At 49.1% G+C, this 19094-nt stretch overlaps 1 protein-coding gene across 1 annotated transcript in view; it reads right to left on the bottom strand.

Annotated features, from left to right (window-relative positions):
- Positions 1 to 7771: 7771 nt before the first annotated feature.
- LOC125957633 (uncharacterized) overlaps positions 7772 to 19094 on the bottom strand; it is a 71915-nt gene continuing 60592 nt past the window's right edge. Inside the window, exons 5-6 of the mRNA XM_049690478.1 lie at positions 14582 to 14720; positions 7772 to 9979 (exon numbers count right to left, since the gene is read on the bottom strand). Coding sequence (XP_049546435.1) covers positions 9831 to 9979; positions 14582 to 14720 — 288 coding nt within the window. The 3' untranslated portion in view covers positions 7772 to 9830. The remainder of the gene's footprint in view (positions 9980 to 14581; positions 14721 to 19094) is intronic.

Here is a 19094-nt window from a genome sequence, read left to right as displayed (position 1 = left end):
GCTTGCCCGGTCGGGGGAGTTGTGCTGATTCGTGAAATAAATGACGAAACTTGTTCGCCCAGTCACTCTCCACCTATATGGGGGAACGGGGAGAGGCGAGGCTCGTTATGGTGGCCGTCCGTCCGTCCGTCCGTCCGGTACTTAAAGCTCCGGATCGACCGGGAGGCGGATTCCAGGGGTTTTTTTCCGGAGGGAAACCAGGGAACAAGGGGTGGTCACTAATCGCGCTCTCGTGGGAGAGATTGTTTCGGGGATGGCGAGGTTTTCGAGGTGGTTCTGGAGCTGCTGCAGATCTTGAGGCCGAACCGAAAATCCGATGACCGAGCTCCGGTCCGGGGTTTCTCTCTCTCTCTCTCTTTCACTCTCTGTTTGGTGCATGATTTGGCATCAGCTGAAACGCTGAACCCTACTCACCCTGGCCGGAGTTTCGACGTTTTTTTTGTGTGTGTTTGAAATATTTTCCGGAAATTTTCCTGCCATTCATCCTGCACCTCGTTCAGAGTGAAAAGGGAGAGAGGAGAGAGGTCCCGCGTTTTTATTCACTTCACTCCCCTTCCTTCGTCTCTCCATCCCCTTTCGTTCGTTTTGTTTTGCTCCATGGAGACCCATTGTTGTTGAGGTGAACCGTTTCGTTGCGACCCAGTCGAGACGGAGACGAAGACTTACGATTACGGGCTGGACCAACGGCGCACGGCGGGACCCAAAACGAAGAAAAATGGGCCCCGAGGCCAGGTTTGCCGAAAAATCAGAAGGCATCCGGGCAGGCAGGCAGAACGCATCACCGGGCACAGCACAAAAGGATAATAATAGTTTATTCGCTTTTGCGGGCATGGCCGGCGGGTCGGACTGAGGTTTTTGGCAGAGGGACCGCGACGCTCGAGCACCGCGTTCGTTCATTTCACTTTATCAGGAAATCGGAAATTATTGCTGATTTGCTCACACGCGCTAACCGATGTGTGTGTGTGTGTGTGAGAGAGAGAGAGAGAGAAAGAGCGAAGTGAAAACCCCCCCCGGTCCCTCCCACTAGTGGACCGGTTCAACGCTTGAAAGATCAAAAGGAAGCAGCCATTTTACGCTGCGAGCAAACAGAGAGAGTGAGACCGGCCATCTTGAGAGGTAGCAGCAACAACGACGGACCTGCTGTCAGTCAGGTAGAGCCTCAAGAAGAAGAAGGTCCCGGTCTTTACCGGTGTCACCGGGACCGGGCCTTTGGCCCCTTGATTTGGCCATCGGTATCGGTGCAAAACGGAACGAAACTTTATATTAAATTAATACCGGGGCTGCAACCGGGAGACCGGCAAACCGGCAACCGGGTTACCGGAATCCGAGACCTCCCCTACAACCATTTCCGTGTGCCCTGTCCGTGTGCCGTGTGTAGGTGAAATTTTGAATCTGTGTCACCGGCTAGGCCGCAAGGTTGGGTAAAGGTCTCAAGAGAGCCCTAAGGTAGCGAGTGACGGGTTTTTGGGGCTTGCGTGATGCTACAAAGGCTGCAACAAAAAAAAAACGTACTAGATCCAAATTAAATTAATGTTCATCTAAGCCGCGTACCGCGCACCGTGCGCGCCCAAGATTTATGAGTCCGGCAAGGGTTTTGAAGTGGTGGAGCACGGCAGCCCCGAGCGCCCGGGTCTCGAGTGGATTTTTGTTTTGCGTTTTTGTCACTTTCGAAGAAGCGATTGTAACGATGTAGCTGCCTTGCTGTTGTTGTAGGTTGGCTACTCCACTCCACGGAATGGCACACAACAACAACAACAACAACAGTAGGGTGAGAAATGCAAATGACAAAGTGTCTTCACATCAGGTCACCCCGGGGGAAGAAGGGAGTGGTCTACTCGAAAGGGAGATTCGCCAACGCGAGACGTTGAAGTAAATTAATTTTTACTTTTCCTTCAAGAGCGGGATTCGGGCAGTGGTTCAGATGAAGAGGTGTAGCGAGGGCAGTAATTGGAGGGTAAATTGTGGGCGGCACACGATGGATGGGTTTTGCGTAGATCCGGACGACCACCTGATTAATCCCAGCTCAAACTAATCCACCATCAAGCGGGGGGAATGGGAGTCGAGAAAAACAAAAAGGCCCGGGAACCAGGAACCGGGAAGAACCGATAACGAGATCGGCAACAACTATAGCCCCAAGAGCTGCTGAAATCCAAAACCACGGCTACCTCTCCAGAGCAAAGAAGAAGAAGAACAAGAAGGCGTGATGTAACCGGTCCCCAGTGTAATGGGAATCCAGGAGTTCGAAGTCTTCGTTGTACTCGTCGCCACGTCTGTCATTAGTCAAGTGTAGATGATAATACACGGCACGGGAGGGCACTGGGTTTGGCGAATTGGATGCCGCGTGGGGCGTGATAGAAATTAATGCTCTCCTGCAGTAGTGGTAGTAGTAGTGGAGGATAAAGGTGAAGGAGAAGCAGGGCTACCGAACATCATTCGAAACCTTCTAACCATTAATCAGCGGCTCCTCATCTGCATTGAAGTGCTATCAATCAAGACGGTTCGAGCCGAATACCAATTCGAAGCTATCTATTTGTGGTATAAGGGTGATAAGCAGAATCCGTGGAAAGAGAAAGAGAGGAAGAGACAGTGAACGAAGAAGGAAAGAGAGAGAGTATTGTAGTGGAAGTGAAGTCTGCTGTAGCTGCGCTTGTCGCTATGCCTTTGAATCTAGTCTCAAATCAACCATCTCAGTTGTGGCAGTCACGTCTATATGCAGGGGTGGAACCCTGCCCTGTGGAAAGGCGATAAGAATTCATTAAAAGGTGTAGCAATCAACTCAGATAGAGCTCGGAAGTTGAAAATCCATCCACCTTTCCACTCCAGTGCAGTGCAGCTTCCGGACCGGTTCTCGAATCGGTTCCCGAACCAAACCGGTTGGCTTAAAGTACGAACACAACCAAACCAAAATCAACCAAAGGAGCCTACAACGTCGCCGTCGTCACCGTGATTTATGGATGACTACACAGCCTACTTTGCGACCTCAGCCGACTGTCATCCGAGCGCAAGGGAACACACACACAGCCACACACGGGTGCACACGCCCGCGTGCGGTGACATCTGTCAGACCTAAGCCACATGTTCTACATGCCACAATCAGCTGCAAGGCGCCACGGCCGTGATCCCAGTCCCCCCCCCCCCTTCCTTTCCCTCGGGGGCTCGGAGGCTTGCATTCTTTGAGTTCTGCGGCAATCAGCAGCGGCATTGTGTGTGTGCTTCTTGGTTTGGCTTTCCGTGATCCCCGCACCACAGCTACTACTTCCACTACTACTGCTGCTGCTGATGCTGAAGTGATTTTGAGTGAATATTTTAGGAAGCCCCCGCCCTCCCCACCACAACGCCCACAATGGCTTCCACTTGATGTAGGCCTTTTTGGCATGGGAGGCCGGGCCAGTTGAACTTTATGGCCCCACGGCCCGAAAAAGGACCGCTTAGAACGCCAACCAGAGCCCGGACACTAAACCTAAAAAAAACTTCTCCAAAAGCTGCTCAGCAAGTCGCAGCAGTTCTAAGCTTCCCTTCTCCCGTCTCCCCGGTGGTAAGCCGACCACCGGAAGCGCTGCTCACTAGTTTCCTTTCCTCGCAGAACCCGAGATCGGCCAACCCGGACGCGTACGCTCTAGCACCAACATCCCAAAAGCTGAAAAGAAAGAAAGGAAACAAACAAAAAAAAAAAGGTCCAGGGGAAATGGTGCGCATCGGGTGAAGTAGTCCGGGCGTGTCGCAAACCTGGCCAACGCAAACCCGGGGTTGCATTACTCACATTACATATGATCACGGTGAAGGCGAAGAGAACGAATCTCTCTCCAGGGAGGGTCCAGAGCGGGTAGGAAAGGTATAGCTACTATCTATCAAAAAGCATTCAGCGGCTAAAACGCCAAAGTCCCTCCGTTTGAATGCTTCCTTTAAGCTGTCCCATCCCGTTACCTTTGACCGTCGTCGTCCTCGACATCGGTACTCTGAGCTGTATGTGTGTGTGTGTGTGTGTGTATGTGCGCGTTGGTCTGCCTGGTCGGCCACTCCACGTCTGAGCTCTCGAGCGTTGGATGAATATTCAACATTACTCCTGCAGTCCAAGGATCACCACAGCAGACAACGAAGCACTCACCGCGTCGTCGTCGTCGTCCTCGTCGTCGTCCGGACCAAGGGATTGCATGAATGGGCGGATTGGATGGATGTGCGGACGGCAGGCTGAAGCCGCGTTGAGTAGGGTCATCGCCAAATCATCTGCTGGTGCGTCCCCTCTGCCCTCGCATCGTATCTCCTGCACTGAATTAGCTCCTTCCGTCCGCCCGGCGAAAGTTGAGGAAGCATCAGGTGGAGGATACCGTACGTCCCAAAAAAAGGGCAGCAAAGCGGTCACTTCCCTTCCCCATTAACTCTGCCTCCATAGACCACCAGAGCTCGACTCGAGGACCATGTTTGTTGTTGTTGTTTGGTTGCTCTTCTCCAAATCTTCTCCGGTAATCAACGTAGGATGCCACGTCCCAGCCACTTTTCACAAGATCCTCAACCTCTCACCATTACTACCACCAACACTGCCTCCCTCCCTCTCTCTTTCTCTCTCTCTCTCTCTCTTTCTCTCTCTCTCTCTCTCTCTCTCTCTCTCTCGCTCTCTTATCATGCCCCGAAGGTAGCGGTAACGTTGCTGGAATACATACATATTTATCGGACACGCAAGGTCCACCGGGTCTGCGGACCATCTGTTGGTACATTTCTTAATTATTGGCCTTCGCAGCTGCTGTGACTGCTGCTATGACAACGGACCAGAGTTCCTTCCTCTCGACCGAGCAGCCGAGTCCGAGCGGCGAAGTCGAAACAACATTGCATTTCGATCACAAAACCCTTGGCCCTTGGCACCGGGCTTTGGGATGGTTTTTGGGAAACGGACCCCCTCCTTCCTTTTCTTTCCCTGTCCCCCGGTCGGTCTGTCACATTCTCCTTGTGTTCAAGTCCAATCGGAGTGCAAAGGTGTTTATTGCGAGATTGCGAGAGGCATCCTCACATTCACTACTACACAGGGGGCCCTTTGCTAACCACGAGCCCAGTTGGATATTGAAATCCCTGCTGGAACCCTGCCCTGCTTACGTCCCATGATCCCGGATACCATCCCTGCCCCTGGGGAAGGAAACCAATTTTGAGGATTAATATCAACATGCTCAGAATTGGAAATTTATCTGGACCGTTGAACCCTCCGGTGCACGCCAAAGGAGTAGAGAGAAGTGAAGAAGCAGAACTTGTGGCGGGACTTTCTTGTGGAGAAAGTTACCGGAAAGTGTGGAGAGGACGATGTGCGAAAGACACTTCGCGTGTCACGCCGCAGCTCAGCAGGAGTAGTGGATCCGGGACGGGTTATAGCCGGACTTTGGACGAGGACTTTTTGGCACGGGGGCACGAGAAAGATCCAGAAGTTGGAAACCAAAACCCCACTCGACCCACTTCAAGAGCGCGCGCACACACACACATAGGGACACACGGACACCGGCGCGGAGGCGACAAAGCATGACACTTGGTGTCGCGTGCGCGTATGGCGCGTGGGATGGTCAGGCCACGGCCAGGTCGTGCGTCCGTCCCGAAAGTGTCACCCGTAAATTTGATTTAGAAACTCCCGCAGAAGCTCATCCTGTTCCGGGGGAACCCCCGGACCTTCCCGTATAGTAGAAGAACAAAAGGGCGGTAAAGTGTGTCGCGAAAACGGTGGACGTCATTTTGAACACCATCCGGTGGTGGTAGGTGGACTCCCGTCCCGTCCAAGTCCCAAAAGTTATGCGAAGCGGGTATCGGTGCACGCGCCCTTGCGCTCCTAACTCCTTACTTACACCACGGATAAACGGACCACAGATCCGGAAAACCTTCGGGAAGAGGGCCGGGCCGGGAGCGCCAACGAGAGGTTGGTTCAAATGTTTTCACACTTCCATACCCACACCAACACCTCTCGACCAGCAGGCCAGGATATCCGATGTCAGTGTGGCCACGAATGTCTCCGAAAAGTGTCTCAAGACACTGACCCTGCTGTGAGGCGCTCTCCGATTCCTGGTCTGGATAAACTGACTTCAACTCGTGACATCCGCCCTCGGTGGTGATGGTGGTGGTGCGGTTGAGCTGGTGGTCATGTCAGTGGAGTGACTTTTCAAACTATGGTCTGTCGGTCGGTCGGTCGGTCGGTCGCTGGGTCTATAGATGTCGCTCGATGGTGGGTACAAAGTCGCTGTCAGTGTGCACCGGAGGAAGGATATGAAATTATAAATTCTGCGAACATCCAACATGCAGCAGCTCCCTCCATCGCGCTGCCAAGTCCATCCCTGTTCTCCTTCCAGGTTCGGTTGGGCAGCTCAAACGTGAGTTGACGTTGCTACGGCTACTGGTACTGAGCTACTGAGTTGCTGCTGCTGCTGGTGCTATAGAGCTACTGAGTAGCTGGGCAATTTGGATAATCGCATTCTGTAACCAAGGAGGCTGCAGCAGTATCCAATCTTCCAACTGTCAGAAGTAATCTGTCAAAGAATTGTTAACTCTGATGACCGGATTTAATCGTCCCACTTCGTTCGTTCGTCCGGCCGTCCGTCCGTCCGTCCGTCGGTGGTGGCAACAAATGGCTGAATGGCCGACTATGCTCCATGGTCTTAGTCCCCCGAAAACCCATAGTGTCACATAAATTTCCTATCGAAATCACTTGGCTATATATCTTGGTGCAAAAAGGAAACTCGGCACCACCACCCAACCGCCCTTGATATCCCCTCTCTCGGTTTCTCTGGTGGCCCTGTCGGATTCTGGTGGACACCCTGGTGGATCCAAGGGGACGATGTGCAACCACAACATGGTAGCAATATCGTAACATTCCTTCACCCACATCCCGGAGTGTCGGATTCTTCTTCTTTTTGTGTGTTCGTCGATTGGATACCAAATACGGGCGTCGAGGGGACACATATTGAATGGAAAGTCCCCGCGTGTCCGGGAGGCTCGATGAAGGAGGAGGAGCAGGATAGCCTGATGCCTGTGGATCGCCTGGAGAAAGGACGCGAGGAGCGAATTTCATTGATTTCGATATTGCCGGATGTCCATTTGCTGTCGTCCGAATCGTCGTTTCGCTCCCGTTTTGCTTTCTTTGTCCTGTTCTTCCAGTGTGTAAGGCGATGACGATGGTAGTGTTCACTCCAAAGCGTCGCCTCGCCTTGGGTATGGATGCCGCAACGTCAGCAACCGCTTGTCCGCCTCCGTTCCGTCCGTTCGACTCCAGAAAGTCAATCTTCACCTCGCCAATCCCCGGATAGTGAACGGACTGAAGGGTTGGGAGTGGTTTGTAGCGATGGGTGTAGGAAGCTGATGATAAGAACTATTGGAAAACCCTTCGGCGACACACACACACACACGCACACACACATCGACGTGTGCTCGTGCGCGTCGTCATTTGTAGCGAACTTTTGCGCTAAAAGGAGCTACGGCTGCAGATGATAGCGATCTTACCGTGCGGCTTTTCCTCCGGGTACGAAGACGATTTGTTTGATTTATTTTTCACGTCAACAAGTCAACAAGAGCCCCGTGGCCGAGGTTCCGCCCGAAATCAGGCAACCGTGCGAACGGAACGGAACGGTGTTGTCACTGTTCGTTAACGTTGTTTCACTTCGTTTCGTGGTCCCGGAAGCGAAAGCTCCCGTCTGATTAGATAGAAGTAGTTGCTGGAAAGCAAGACGTGAAGTGCTGCAAGGCATTAAGTGGACCGCAGGGGATTTTTTTTTTTATAAAAAACAATATTGGCTTCGATTCAAGCCGCCTTTATTTAGTCTTCCAATATCCGTCGGGTATCGAATACCCGCCGCCTTTCGCTACCGATTCCGCTCGCGCATCTCTTTCTGTTCGCTTTTTGCTCGCTTTGGTTTCATCTTTCATTCCTTCCTGCCCTTTCGCTGTCTCGCTCTGTATGGCTGCTCTGTCTATATATATATGTTTAGATTTACTTTTTTTTTCATTTGTTTTGTTTTGCTTAGTGCTTACTCTCACTCTCTCTCTTTTTGCTAGGATTTTTTTCATCTCTTTCCCCGTTTTCTTCTCTTTAGCTTCCTTTTATATACTATTTACTCGTTTGCCTTTTTTTGTCTAACTTCTATCCTTCTCATTACCATTTGTCATTATTTTGCTTCTTATATCGATATCCCTCTTTCTTTCTGTCTCTGTCTGCTTACAATTCTATTCCCGCCCGATGCCCATCCCGGCGTACGAACAGCGTGTCCATATGTCTTCTGGTATTACTTATGCTTAACGTTCATCCGTGATTTACATGTGCGATTGCCTTGCCTTGCACATCCTACTCCCCGCATCCACCTCTACACACACACACACGCGCGCGTACACATTCATTGGTTTGGAGTCACGCAGCGTGTCCGGATAATAATATACATACACAGGATAACACCGTGAGTCACTGGCGTGGTTTTTCTTCTTGGATCAAGGAGAAAGGGTCTGGGGTCTTTAGCAATAAATATAGCTCTGCATTGCTTGGCTTCTTGTTGCCCATTTCTCTTTCTGGTACACCGACGATTAACTTCATCCTTACTGCTCGCTTTAGGCTAATTTGTTGATTTCTCTTTATGATCGCTGACGGTTGATCATCTCAGTGTGAAGGTAGGTGCGCGTAGGCTATGGGTTCCGGATATCCATGCGACGCCAGAACACGCCATGCCATGCGAGTGTCTTATGATTTATTCCACGGCGAAATCTCGCGCAAAATCTCCACGGTGCTAATGGTGGTGGTACCTCAGGATGGCCGCACGTGCGAACTTATTATTGTCAGCATAATATGTTGGGGCGTTTTTGGGGGAAAAGGTTAGTGGAATTCTGCAGGTGATAGAAGCCATCCTCACAACTCCTTCCACAGCTCGACGATCGAGCGCATGTCGGAATGTTGCTCAACGAGAAGCCCAAGAAATAAACCTTTCTCTCTCTCCTTCGCCTGGTCTCGGTTCCTGGAAAGCCGAAGCCTTCCATGAGGGAATAACAAGAGCCACGTGTAATAAAATGCCAAAGCAAGCGACTCCGGGCGCGATGGCGGTGGTGGTGATGGCATAAAACAAATCGGACATTTACATGAACGTGCCATGTTTCACTCTCATGGGGGAGGGGGAGAAGAGGGTAGGATGTCCCTGGCCTGAGCAAAGCAACACGAGCATGCGAGGCACCTTGGCGTCTGCAAGGCGACCACGGAGAGCGAGAGAGACGAGGAGGATTTGTCGGAAAAAGGACGGATTTGTAGCCGCATTACGACCTCCGTTCCGACTCCGACGATGGCCAAGAATGAATTTATTGGAAGTGAAATCATCGATCGATCGGATCGATTCGGGACGTTTTCCATGTTGCAACAAACGAAGCGCAACAATGCGACAAGCGCACAATAACAAACGGCGTCTGTAAACGATACACTGGTGGTGGTGGTAGTGGTGGTTATGGTGATGGTGGTGGTAGTGTTAATGGTACTACTACCACTACTTCTGATTGCCATTGCTCTAATACCCTTTTTGGATTGGGAAAAGGGGGAAATGCTTTTCTTTACAGCCCAACACTAGTGTACCTTCCAACAACCCATTCCAAAACATTTCAATACCAGGGGGGTGTGTGTGTGTCTCATTTCAATAACGAGAAGTGACTCTTCAGACCACAATCAAGTCTCCGCATCATAGTAACCTGGGAATCCTATTACGAACGGTGAAAAGCTCGGCTTGCCGGTTGACTGGAGGTGGGGGAGAGAGGTTGGTGTTTCTGCGAGAATCTCACCACAAACTCCATTCCACGAATTTCCTCGCTGTTGGTTTCCCGCGCGCGGGTTCCTAAGTGGCATTAGGCTAGCCAAATGAATGTACGACGCTGATACGCGAATTCCAGGACGTCCAGCAGCAGCAGCAGCAGTTGGTGGCTATAAGCTGAACGATTCCGGCCAAGATCCACACCACCGGCCAGCACGGCAGCAAGTGACGTGCTCGTGACGAAGAGGCTGTATGAAGAGAGAGAGAGAGACAGAAAGAATAAGAAGGTAATGGATTATGAATTTAGTAGGTACCAATTGCTGCCACAGAGTGTGGTCTTGTGCCAGGGTGTCAAGCCGAGCGCGGCGAAGAGGAATATTCCTCCTCATCTGACGAAAAGGAGGCACAAAACGTAAAAGCGAACGCAAAGGAAGCGAAAATCCATTAAACACACATGGTATCGCGCGCAAATGGCGACCACGAGAGGGAGCAGCAGCAGCAGCAGCAGCCAAGAGCGCCAAGAGACACTCCCGCCACCAGAGAGTGTGGAGTGACGCGAGGAAATGATTTTTCCATTACCTGACAAATCTTGCCAAATGAGCTGTCGAATGAATGACGGCCTCTAGATTGTCCCGCACAGTAATCGAGCACAGCCGTACAACGTACGTACGATATGGCCGAGCAGACGAGGATGATGATGATGATGACGACGACCGCACTCTGTTTATAATCGTCACATCATTCCGTTGATGATGAGCCAGCGAGGGATCAGCTCCTAAAAGATCAGCTCGGCCTCGGGCTCGGAGGGCCCTTCTCCTGGCAACCATCATCATGCAACCTTCATCCACATCCACGTGGCACTCTTGGATTGGGCCAATGGATGGCCCAAACGTAGAACGCATTAACGACTTTGGCAATAGCGCTTTTTTTGTGTGCCGTGCTAAAGCATCGTAGTGAGCATCTGCTGCTGCTGCTGCTGCTGCTGTGGCCAATCGGCTGGGGAGAACCTCACACAGAACCTGAAGTTGCTTGCGTCGGGATATTTGAACGACGACTATTAACTACCTCTGCCCCCCCCCTTGTTGTCGTCAGGAGATGGCGCAGAGACGACGATGGACGACAAATTTCGAACGTATGGTGGAAGAACCTGAACCTGGACCTGGACCTGCAAGCTCTTGACCCGGGGGCGTCGAAACGATAGGGAGGGATTCGAGGGATTATTTTTAGAAACTAGCCTGCCTTAGGACCATAGGAGTACGGTCCTTCCATCGCCGGCACGTTGCTCGAATGCCTCGAACTGTGTTCGAACTGTTGCGGGAATGATTGCTCCGGTCCGGCCGCAGGCACCTTCCTCCATGGGCCGGCCACTCTGCCAGGCAGGCAGGAAAGGTACATCCTCCGCTTACCGATTTCGATTATTTTTGGACTTTCGTTGTGCCATTCTCACCCGAATCCTGGCCATCCGTCGTCATCTCGTCCACTGCAAGCGCTGCTCTGCCACGTCGTTAAGCGACCAGACGTGCAGATAATGGGTCGTAAAGACAGTTCAGTGGACGACAAAAAAGAGGCCCCAGCTGCTGCTGTGTGTGTGTTTGTGTTGTGACATCACGTGTGGTGTGGTATACGGTTCTGGTTTTCCACCACTTTCTAGTACTGACGCTTGGTGAACCCACAATCGGTGTCGGTTCCCTTCGGTTGTCAACACTCGGAACGGGATTCGGGCGCAGGTTTCTGCATAGGTTCACGGGTAAAAGCGGTAAAAGCCCCTGACCTTAGTAACGACTTCTTCCCCCCACACACACAGAAACAGGAACCTCGTGGAACGCTTCTTTTCAAGACTTTTTACGCACATTTTACGCACGCAAGTGTCGGGAGGGATTTCCTCTTCGACTTCTTCTTCTTCTCACGGTTCTGCTCACTTTTTCCATTTCTTTCGTTGTGCTTGTGCGCTTCGTTTGAATACGCTTTCACTTTCGCGCGGCTGTGTTGTCGTCTTGTATCGCAATCCCCGAGTTCGCTCGGTCCAGGATGGCTGCAGGGAGCTGAAACTTTTGAAAAGTCATGGCCCAAGAGTTTTTGGGCAAAGAAGTGTCCAAGTTGGTTTATCGCATTTCCGAAAGCTGCATTAAGTTCTGCTTCATCTTTCTCCTGGGTTTCGGTCGGGAAGGGCGTTGTTAAAGGAGGTTCTTCAAGTTCAGGGCGAAGAGATTAAAAGTGGTATTCTGCGTGAGCTCTGGGCTACTCATCCATCCCATATGGGCGGGAGTAGAAGTGTACTTGGTGGGGAGTACTTGGAGTGGCGCTTGGAATCTTGTGACTGGATCAAACGGAAAGTTTTTCATTTTTAACTAGAGCGAAATATGCTCCAAGCAGACGCAACTTTATCTAGTGGATTGTTTGAATTTGTCGCTTTCAATTAGAGGGATATCCTTTCACGGGTTTTTGGTGAAAGTTTGGTTTGGAGAGTGTTTTAATTTTTTTGTTGGAATAAATACAGTATCCTCGCTCTTTAAGAAGTAGCCGAAGGACGTAGGAGGTGTTTGAGGAGAAGTAAAACTAAACTTGGAGTAAACTGTGCTACAAAAGAGAGAAGTTCTTGTTTGAGTGATTCCGTCGTCCTACAGAAGTTGCTAATGAAGAGAGACATCTAATTAACTACAAAGAATACAGGAGCAGAGTTACAGTAATATTGAACTATGTTGTAACAAAGTTGTAACGAGTTTTGTGATTGATCTGTAATGATCTGATGTGTTCGAACTGTGTTTCTAATGTGAAGACTAATTGACTCTTGATAACATTAACAAATCATAATAAAACATCTTCTTGCTATAAATCTCATACTTTATGAAGATCAGACAGTTCAAAGTTATAATTCAAGCATCTTTTTACATTTTACTACACACATTTTAAATATGGATCAATAATTGCTCTTCAACAATTAAGTTTATAAACAGTGCCTACAAGAAGAAAATCACTTTCGGTAAATTGTTCCTCTGGATATACTCAAAATATCTCGGCAGGGGTTTGAGAAGAATATTTCTAAGAGTCAATGACAAGACCGTATCATTTACTCTTCTAGAAAAAAAGAGGCCCATTATAGTGTGTAATATTCTATGATGTTTGAAATTTTCTTTCTTTTGACAGCCTTCTATTGAAACAGTTCCTTCCTGCCTAACCAACTGATCAAGCATTACAGGTTCTTTCTTCTGGCATGTCTGTTTGGCATTTGATTTTGTGGCAACATGAACGGCCCGCTATATTTAGAGTTCAACATGGGTTCTTACTTACTGCGAACTTCAAATCGCTAATCCGAAATTCCGGATTACAAGACCAAATCAAGTTCCAAAAACCCATCACATTAACGCCTTTCGCCACCCTCAAAACATTACACATCCCCTCCTAATTGATGCCTACACACACACATTACTAGAGATGTGCTGATACTATTGCCGTTAATGTATGCTCTCTAAAAGCTTAATTCAACAAATACATTTATTTTCGTCAACCTTAGGCAGGCATTTCGTAGATTTTCAGTATAAAAGAGACTTATTTAGTTACGAGAATGACTGCATTGTTTTTTTTCATACAATACGTTTCAAGAGTGGCATTTATAACAACGAAGAGGTAAAAATAGATTTGGCCTTTTCTGTCGAAGTTATAGTTCAACAAAAGTAAAGTTCGTTTCCTATGCTTTGAATAAACTAGTATTAATTATTAAGTTTAATATTAATCAATAATTAATCAAAAATATTTGTGCTAAATGAAGAGCTCACATTGCCATTTGGTTTCTTTATGTAGGCATTCTTAAAGCAATACAATTTTCAAATTTCGAATTTTCCACCAAATTTTAATTCTAATTTCAAATTAACATTGTCTTCCATTATTATACTGAAATACAAATACATATCAGAAGAAAGTTGCACTTCTTGAGCACACTTCTTTAATTTTACATCTCTTTAAATACCTCCTAGTTTCTCCTCGTCTTAAATCTTAAAAAGGAAAAATACTTTGTTTCACTAAGAGATAAAAATATAAATCAGTTTTAAACAGTTTTCAAAGAACGGCTTAAGAGCGAATTTAATTGATTGAAAACCATGATATATGATATGGAAACCAAGTACTACGTTTTGGGAACGTGTAAGTTACTGACATAGCGACATAATCTTTTGACATAGCGTTTGAATTCTAGGTAAACCCCATTTAGTGAAACTCGTTGTTTTAATTACAAGATATGCAATTAAGGCGATTGTCCCGCCTGTAAGATATCAACCAAAAACAAAGTCTTCCCGATGGTCCAATGGTCCACTATTGAAAGCATATTGTAGAAATGCATTAAAAGCGACTTACTGCAGTGCAAGAAAAACAATCCAACAGCAGCACTGCACACGCCATAAACTCCACGTACCCAAGTTCATCGTTTGCAGCTGACTTTAACCACGTCCGCGAACAATGCAGTCCCTTCCCTCCTGCCCTACCCTCCCCCAACATCCGGTGGGATTAAAGTTAACACAATTGATGGATGACTCGAAACTCCCGGGTATCCTATCGCTCCTTACTCTGCCACTCGCACGCCACGACACGACACGACAAAGAACACACACACACACGCGGGTGCCACGTGGGACCTGCCCGTACCGCACCGTCGCTGTGGTAATGGCGGAAAATGCGAGAAAAGTGCAACTAAAGGCATAAATCTGAATGTAAAACTTTAGAAATAAAGCAAGAATATCATAATTACACCACCACCAACCGAGCAGCCCGGAAAAAGGAGGGTCATGAGGGAAGAGCGGGGAGTCCCTTCCCACCTGCCTTGCAGTCCTGTCCTGCCCTGCCCTGCTCTGCCGACTTACCTTCGTCCTTGTCGCTCATGAAGGAAAAGTGCACACCGTTGTCACTGTTGGAGAGGACCCGCACCTGGGGATAGTTTTCGTCCGCGAGCCCAACCACTGACCGCTCGTACAGATCGAAGATACGCGCGATGCACTCCACCTGAGAGAGAAAGAGAGAGAGAAAGAGAAAGAGTTGGGGTTAACGGGACAGAAAGAGGATTATGTTATTATGCGCTCAACCAACCCACCCCGTTCCCGTTCCGCGTTGTTTTGCCGACAACCCAACTCACAAGAACTACGAAAAGGGTCTCCTGTGTTTTGGGAAAAGGTCATCCTGACATTCCTGCACGCGCTCTCCAAGAGTGTAATGTGCCAACGTGTTGACATACCCCGACATACAACCTGATCCAATACCTCGCCGGATAGTGTTGATGATGTTTAACATTAATATTGCGTGTTGTGTGCGTTCGTGTGTGTCCGTGCACAGGAGTTGAAGACCGCGCGAGTGCACCGCCGATCGTCATCTGTCATCGACAACGGGTCTGGTGCATCGTTCAATTCCACGTGAAACACGCCCGCGTGTGTGTGTGTGTGTGTTCGTGCGTGCCTGTGGATGGCGTGGATCGCTGGCGTAAGTCAATCCTGCAACACTGCAAACGATGCGCTACCACGAGAGTGTCAGTGGCACACAATCCGAGGGGGGGGGGGAGGGGGGGGCAATAAATAATGGCGCACCGCATATGCCATCGCAGAACGCGCGCGCGCGTCCTGGCCGCACACGAGCGCACCTTGCAGTTTGGGGGGTATGAGCATATGTTGCCACGACCACGACGACGCCATATTGCCATTTCGCGCGCGCGTGCGAGTGAGCGAAAGAGAGACGGCGGGGGGCATGATGGGTTAAACTGTCTGTCTGCAACAGCCAGCAACTCCCGGCGACTGACATTCCGACTTTTCCAGTGGCTCGAGCCCGCCCCAAAATGCACACCATTTGCATTGAGTTGCAACCACTCCTAAACAGCCGCCTGCTACGTCCAGCAGTTCCCTGTTGCCAAAGTCGCTGGTCGTCGTTTGTTCGTCGCTGGGTTCGTGAAAAACCTTCGACTTCGACGAAGAAGGCTATGATGGTACCGAGAACCCAACGTGCCTTTGGGGAACTATTTTTGCCCCAAGACCGCGTGGCCGCGCCGTGCGACGTTGTAATGTGCGCTCGTTATGGAGCGCTAGAGAGATATGAGAGATACCAACGAACCCCCACCCCCCCCCAAAACGGACGGCACACACAACGACCTCGTCGTCGTCGTACTCCGAAGCGTACGAAGATTTATCTTCATAAAATTTCAGTCGCTTAATCTCGGGAGCCACCTGAGGGAGTAGTAAATCTTGTGCCGGGTCCCGGTTTCTTGGACACATTGAATTCACTACGATGCATAATCCATAAGAATCCACCTGACGCCCGGGCACTCGAGTGATGTCACTGTATGCCCTGTGAGGGTGTAAGTGCAATGAGTGTCTAGAGAAAGTTGAGTCAATGACACTAATTAAGGCAAAGGATGGAGTCCGACGGGAGCGACTTTGACTTCGAGTTTGAATTGTGACTTCTACTTAATTGTGCATTGTGCAACGTAACACGCGCAACCCAACGACGACAAACGTTCGTTATCAATCCGCCACATCCGATGACCCAAACCACCGAACTGAAGCCACCTCCGCTTTCTGTGGTCGCTGCAAATCAATGCAATTACACCGCTGCGAGTACTGATTGTAGCAATAATATTGATTTAACCCCGACCGGAAAAGCCGAAACCGCAAATCAAATCTGGGAGGGATGGAATTAGTTTTATTTTTCTTCGGCTCCCCGTGCCCTGCATTACCGCCATTGTGGTCACCCCGCTCACTTACCATCCCCCCCCCCCCCCCCTCAATTAAATGTGGTCTAATGAAGTTGATCGATGGAGGAATAATTCAATAATCAAGGCCAGCGATCTGGTTTACGTTGCTTTGCCGTACCGCACCGCACCGCACTTGTCGATTGTTGCACAATATTGAGGGCAAACGGGATATTTGAGGGCCCCTGAATTGAATCTTTCTGCAATTTAGGTATTACGTCGGACTGGAACCGAATTGTGGTAGTTGTCTTTCGTTTTTTTTTTTGGTGAGGTCACCGCAGCCGTTGCATAGTGGCACAAGTAAAGCGCCAAAAGTTACGTAACGCCGCTAAATGACAGCTGTCAGACAGGCTGGTGACAGTTAAATATTTTCCAGAGCCTCCCCAGAACACTCGTCTAATACCTGGAACCACTCGGCTTGGAATCGCATACTCTTGACATGCGAACGAGTTTGGTCATAAAATATTGCTGCTACTTCGATCGATCGATCGTCGCACAGTTCCAACCCGGGGGTGGGGCGACAACAGGACCATAAATGCAATAATGGAGACCTCTTCACCCTTCCCTCATCCCCGCTGAATCCCGTGCACTGGGAAAAGTAACGAGCGCGGCGAATGGCTGCACTAACTCACGCCAAACCTGTCAAGCGAGCGATAAAAAAAAGGCCAGGTGAATGGAGAAATAATGCTGCTAACCTTTGACGCGCCACTATTCCCATTAGAATTTGGCACTGCCCAAGTCCCAGGTTGCGGTGCCCCAGACATGCACTACGGGTCGGTTCGTCGATTCGTGGAAGGTAATGCCACACAAAAAATCAAAACGGAATGCGGTTTTTTGCGATTTAGAGAAAGTTTAGTTAGGATAAAGCCGTTGAGGGATGGGTTTTGTGCATCTGATTTGTTGATGTAGCGCTAGAAGCGCAGGATATTGCATTTTAAGTGGAAATATTTGCCAATAACTGTCCATTAGGCATCCTATCGTGCTAGTTCTTTTACGTCGTCTTATTGTTTTGGTATGGAGTATGAGAGTTCTTTCATCGATGTCTTTTTTGAAACCGAGACGATATGGTTTAATATGATGGAATTGAGTAGTTTTTTTTTAACATTCAGTCGGGATGGACCCGGAATTAATTTTGGTATTGTATCCCTACCCCGTGTCCCTCACTCTCAGCCCCTGGGTGCTTTACAGGATGTTTTGCCTCCCAGGGGCCGGAATTGAGTAGTTGGACGTGTTTAAATAACATCAGAAAGTTATAAGGAATCCAAAATCCCGTTAGGGAGATGCTTGTTACGCGGAAGAAACGGCATGATGGTCAGAAATAAGAGAATCACAATAACGACTATTGCATTAGGCGATAAAAATAGCTAAGCGTGTGATACATTCCAATATGATAGCATCGCTTACGTAATCTCTAAACGGCTATCTCGGAATGCACCGTCAGATCGATAATAAAGGGGTTTGGAACGCGAAAGCCACGCTAGAATCTATGAATTCTCTTTCATTCTCTTAAAAAAAAGGTACGTAAGGCGTGAAATTTCCACGACAACACGATTGTTGACATTACCTTTGGACTGCCACGATACAACAATATTTTATGGTACGGTAGATAAGTAACTGTCACCATTTTCCAGTTCTAGTGACTGACGGAACCAAAACAAACGCAAAAGCAAACAGTACTCGGATACTACAGAAAACGCAGTGGTGTGTGACATTTATCTTTCTGTGTAGGTCTGCCGGTTGTTATCAATCTTGTGTCATAATCCCTGACGGATTATCAACAGCTCGGAAGGTAGGTGCTCTGCGCACTCATCCTCCTGTTTTATCGATCGATCGATCGATCGATGAATGTTTCCATCTGGTCATTGAGGTGACCGTGCAAGCGTGCAAGCAAACAATCCCAAGCAGGCGAGCAAAACGCAACGGCAATTAGTGTCGTTGTAGGAGCCACCCATAACCTCTAAATGCACTTTACGCCAGCGAAACATTCCGTGTGCCCGGCGGTTCGGGGACTCACTTTTGTGTTAGAAAACTGTGTGTCAAAAGCTCTCACAAACGGGCTTATCAGGCTTTTTTTTTTTACTATAGAAACCCCATTGTGAACGGGCTTTCAATGGCGAACACACACACACACAACACACCTTTACACCACCATAGTGCTGCTGTTGCTGCTGCTTGTGTTGAGCAAGGGGTCCATTTGCCGATGTCAAACGTTGCTGACGAAGTCATCAAACACAAAATGGGTTTGTAGCTCCCCGGTCATACCTTTTGCACACCCCTTTCCTCCCCCCCCCCCCCAGCGCTGGGTGCATTTTTTGATGTCAAAGCGATCGAGCGAACCATTTGCGCTCGAAATGTGTCACTTGCCATTTACCACCACCACCAACCACCATCGCTTTCTATGCCCGCCGGTCCTTTGAGGTAGCTAGCACCAACAGCAGCAGCAGCAGCAGCAGCAGCAGCACCGTGGCCATCGGCCCGGTGCAGAATGCAAAACTGCACTCCAGCCACCTTCTGGACCACCGGTTTTCCCTGCTTACCTCCTCTTGCCCAGAGAGCGATACAAAATTTTGCCCACCGGTTCGATGAATAAAAATAAAAAGTAAAGAACGCCCGAGCCGGAACACGGGGGAAAAAGGGGGAAGAAG

Source organism: Anopheles darlingi, chromosome 3, assembly GCF_943734745.1.
Source record: "Anopheles darlingi chromosome 3, idAnoDarlMG_H_01, whole genome shotgun sequence".
In the NCBI taxonomy this organism is placed as follows: Eukaryota; Metazoa; Arthropoda; class Insecta; order Diptera; family Culicidae; genus Anopheles; species Anopheles darlingi.
Note: the sequence above shows the minus strand (reverse complement) of the source record. Positions and strands in the feature narration are given on the sequence as shown.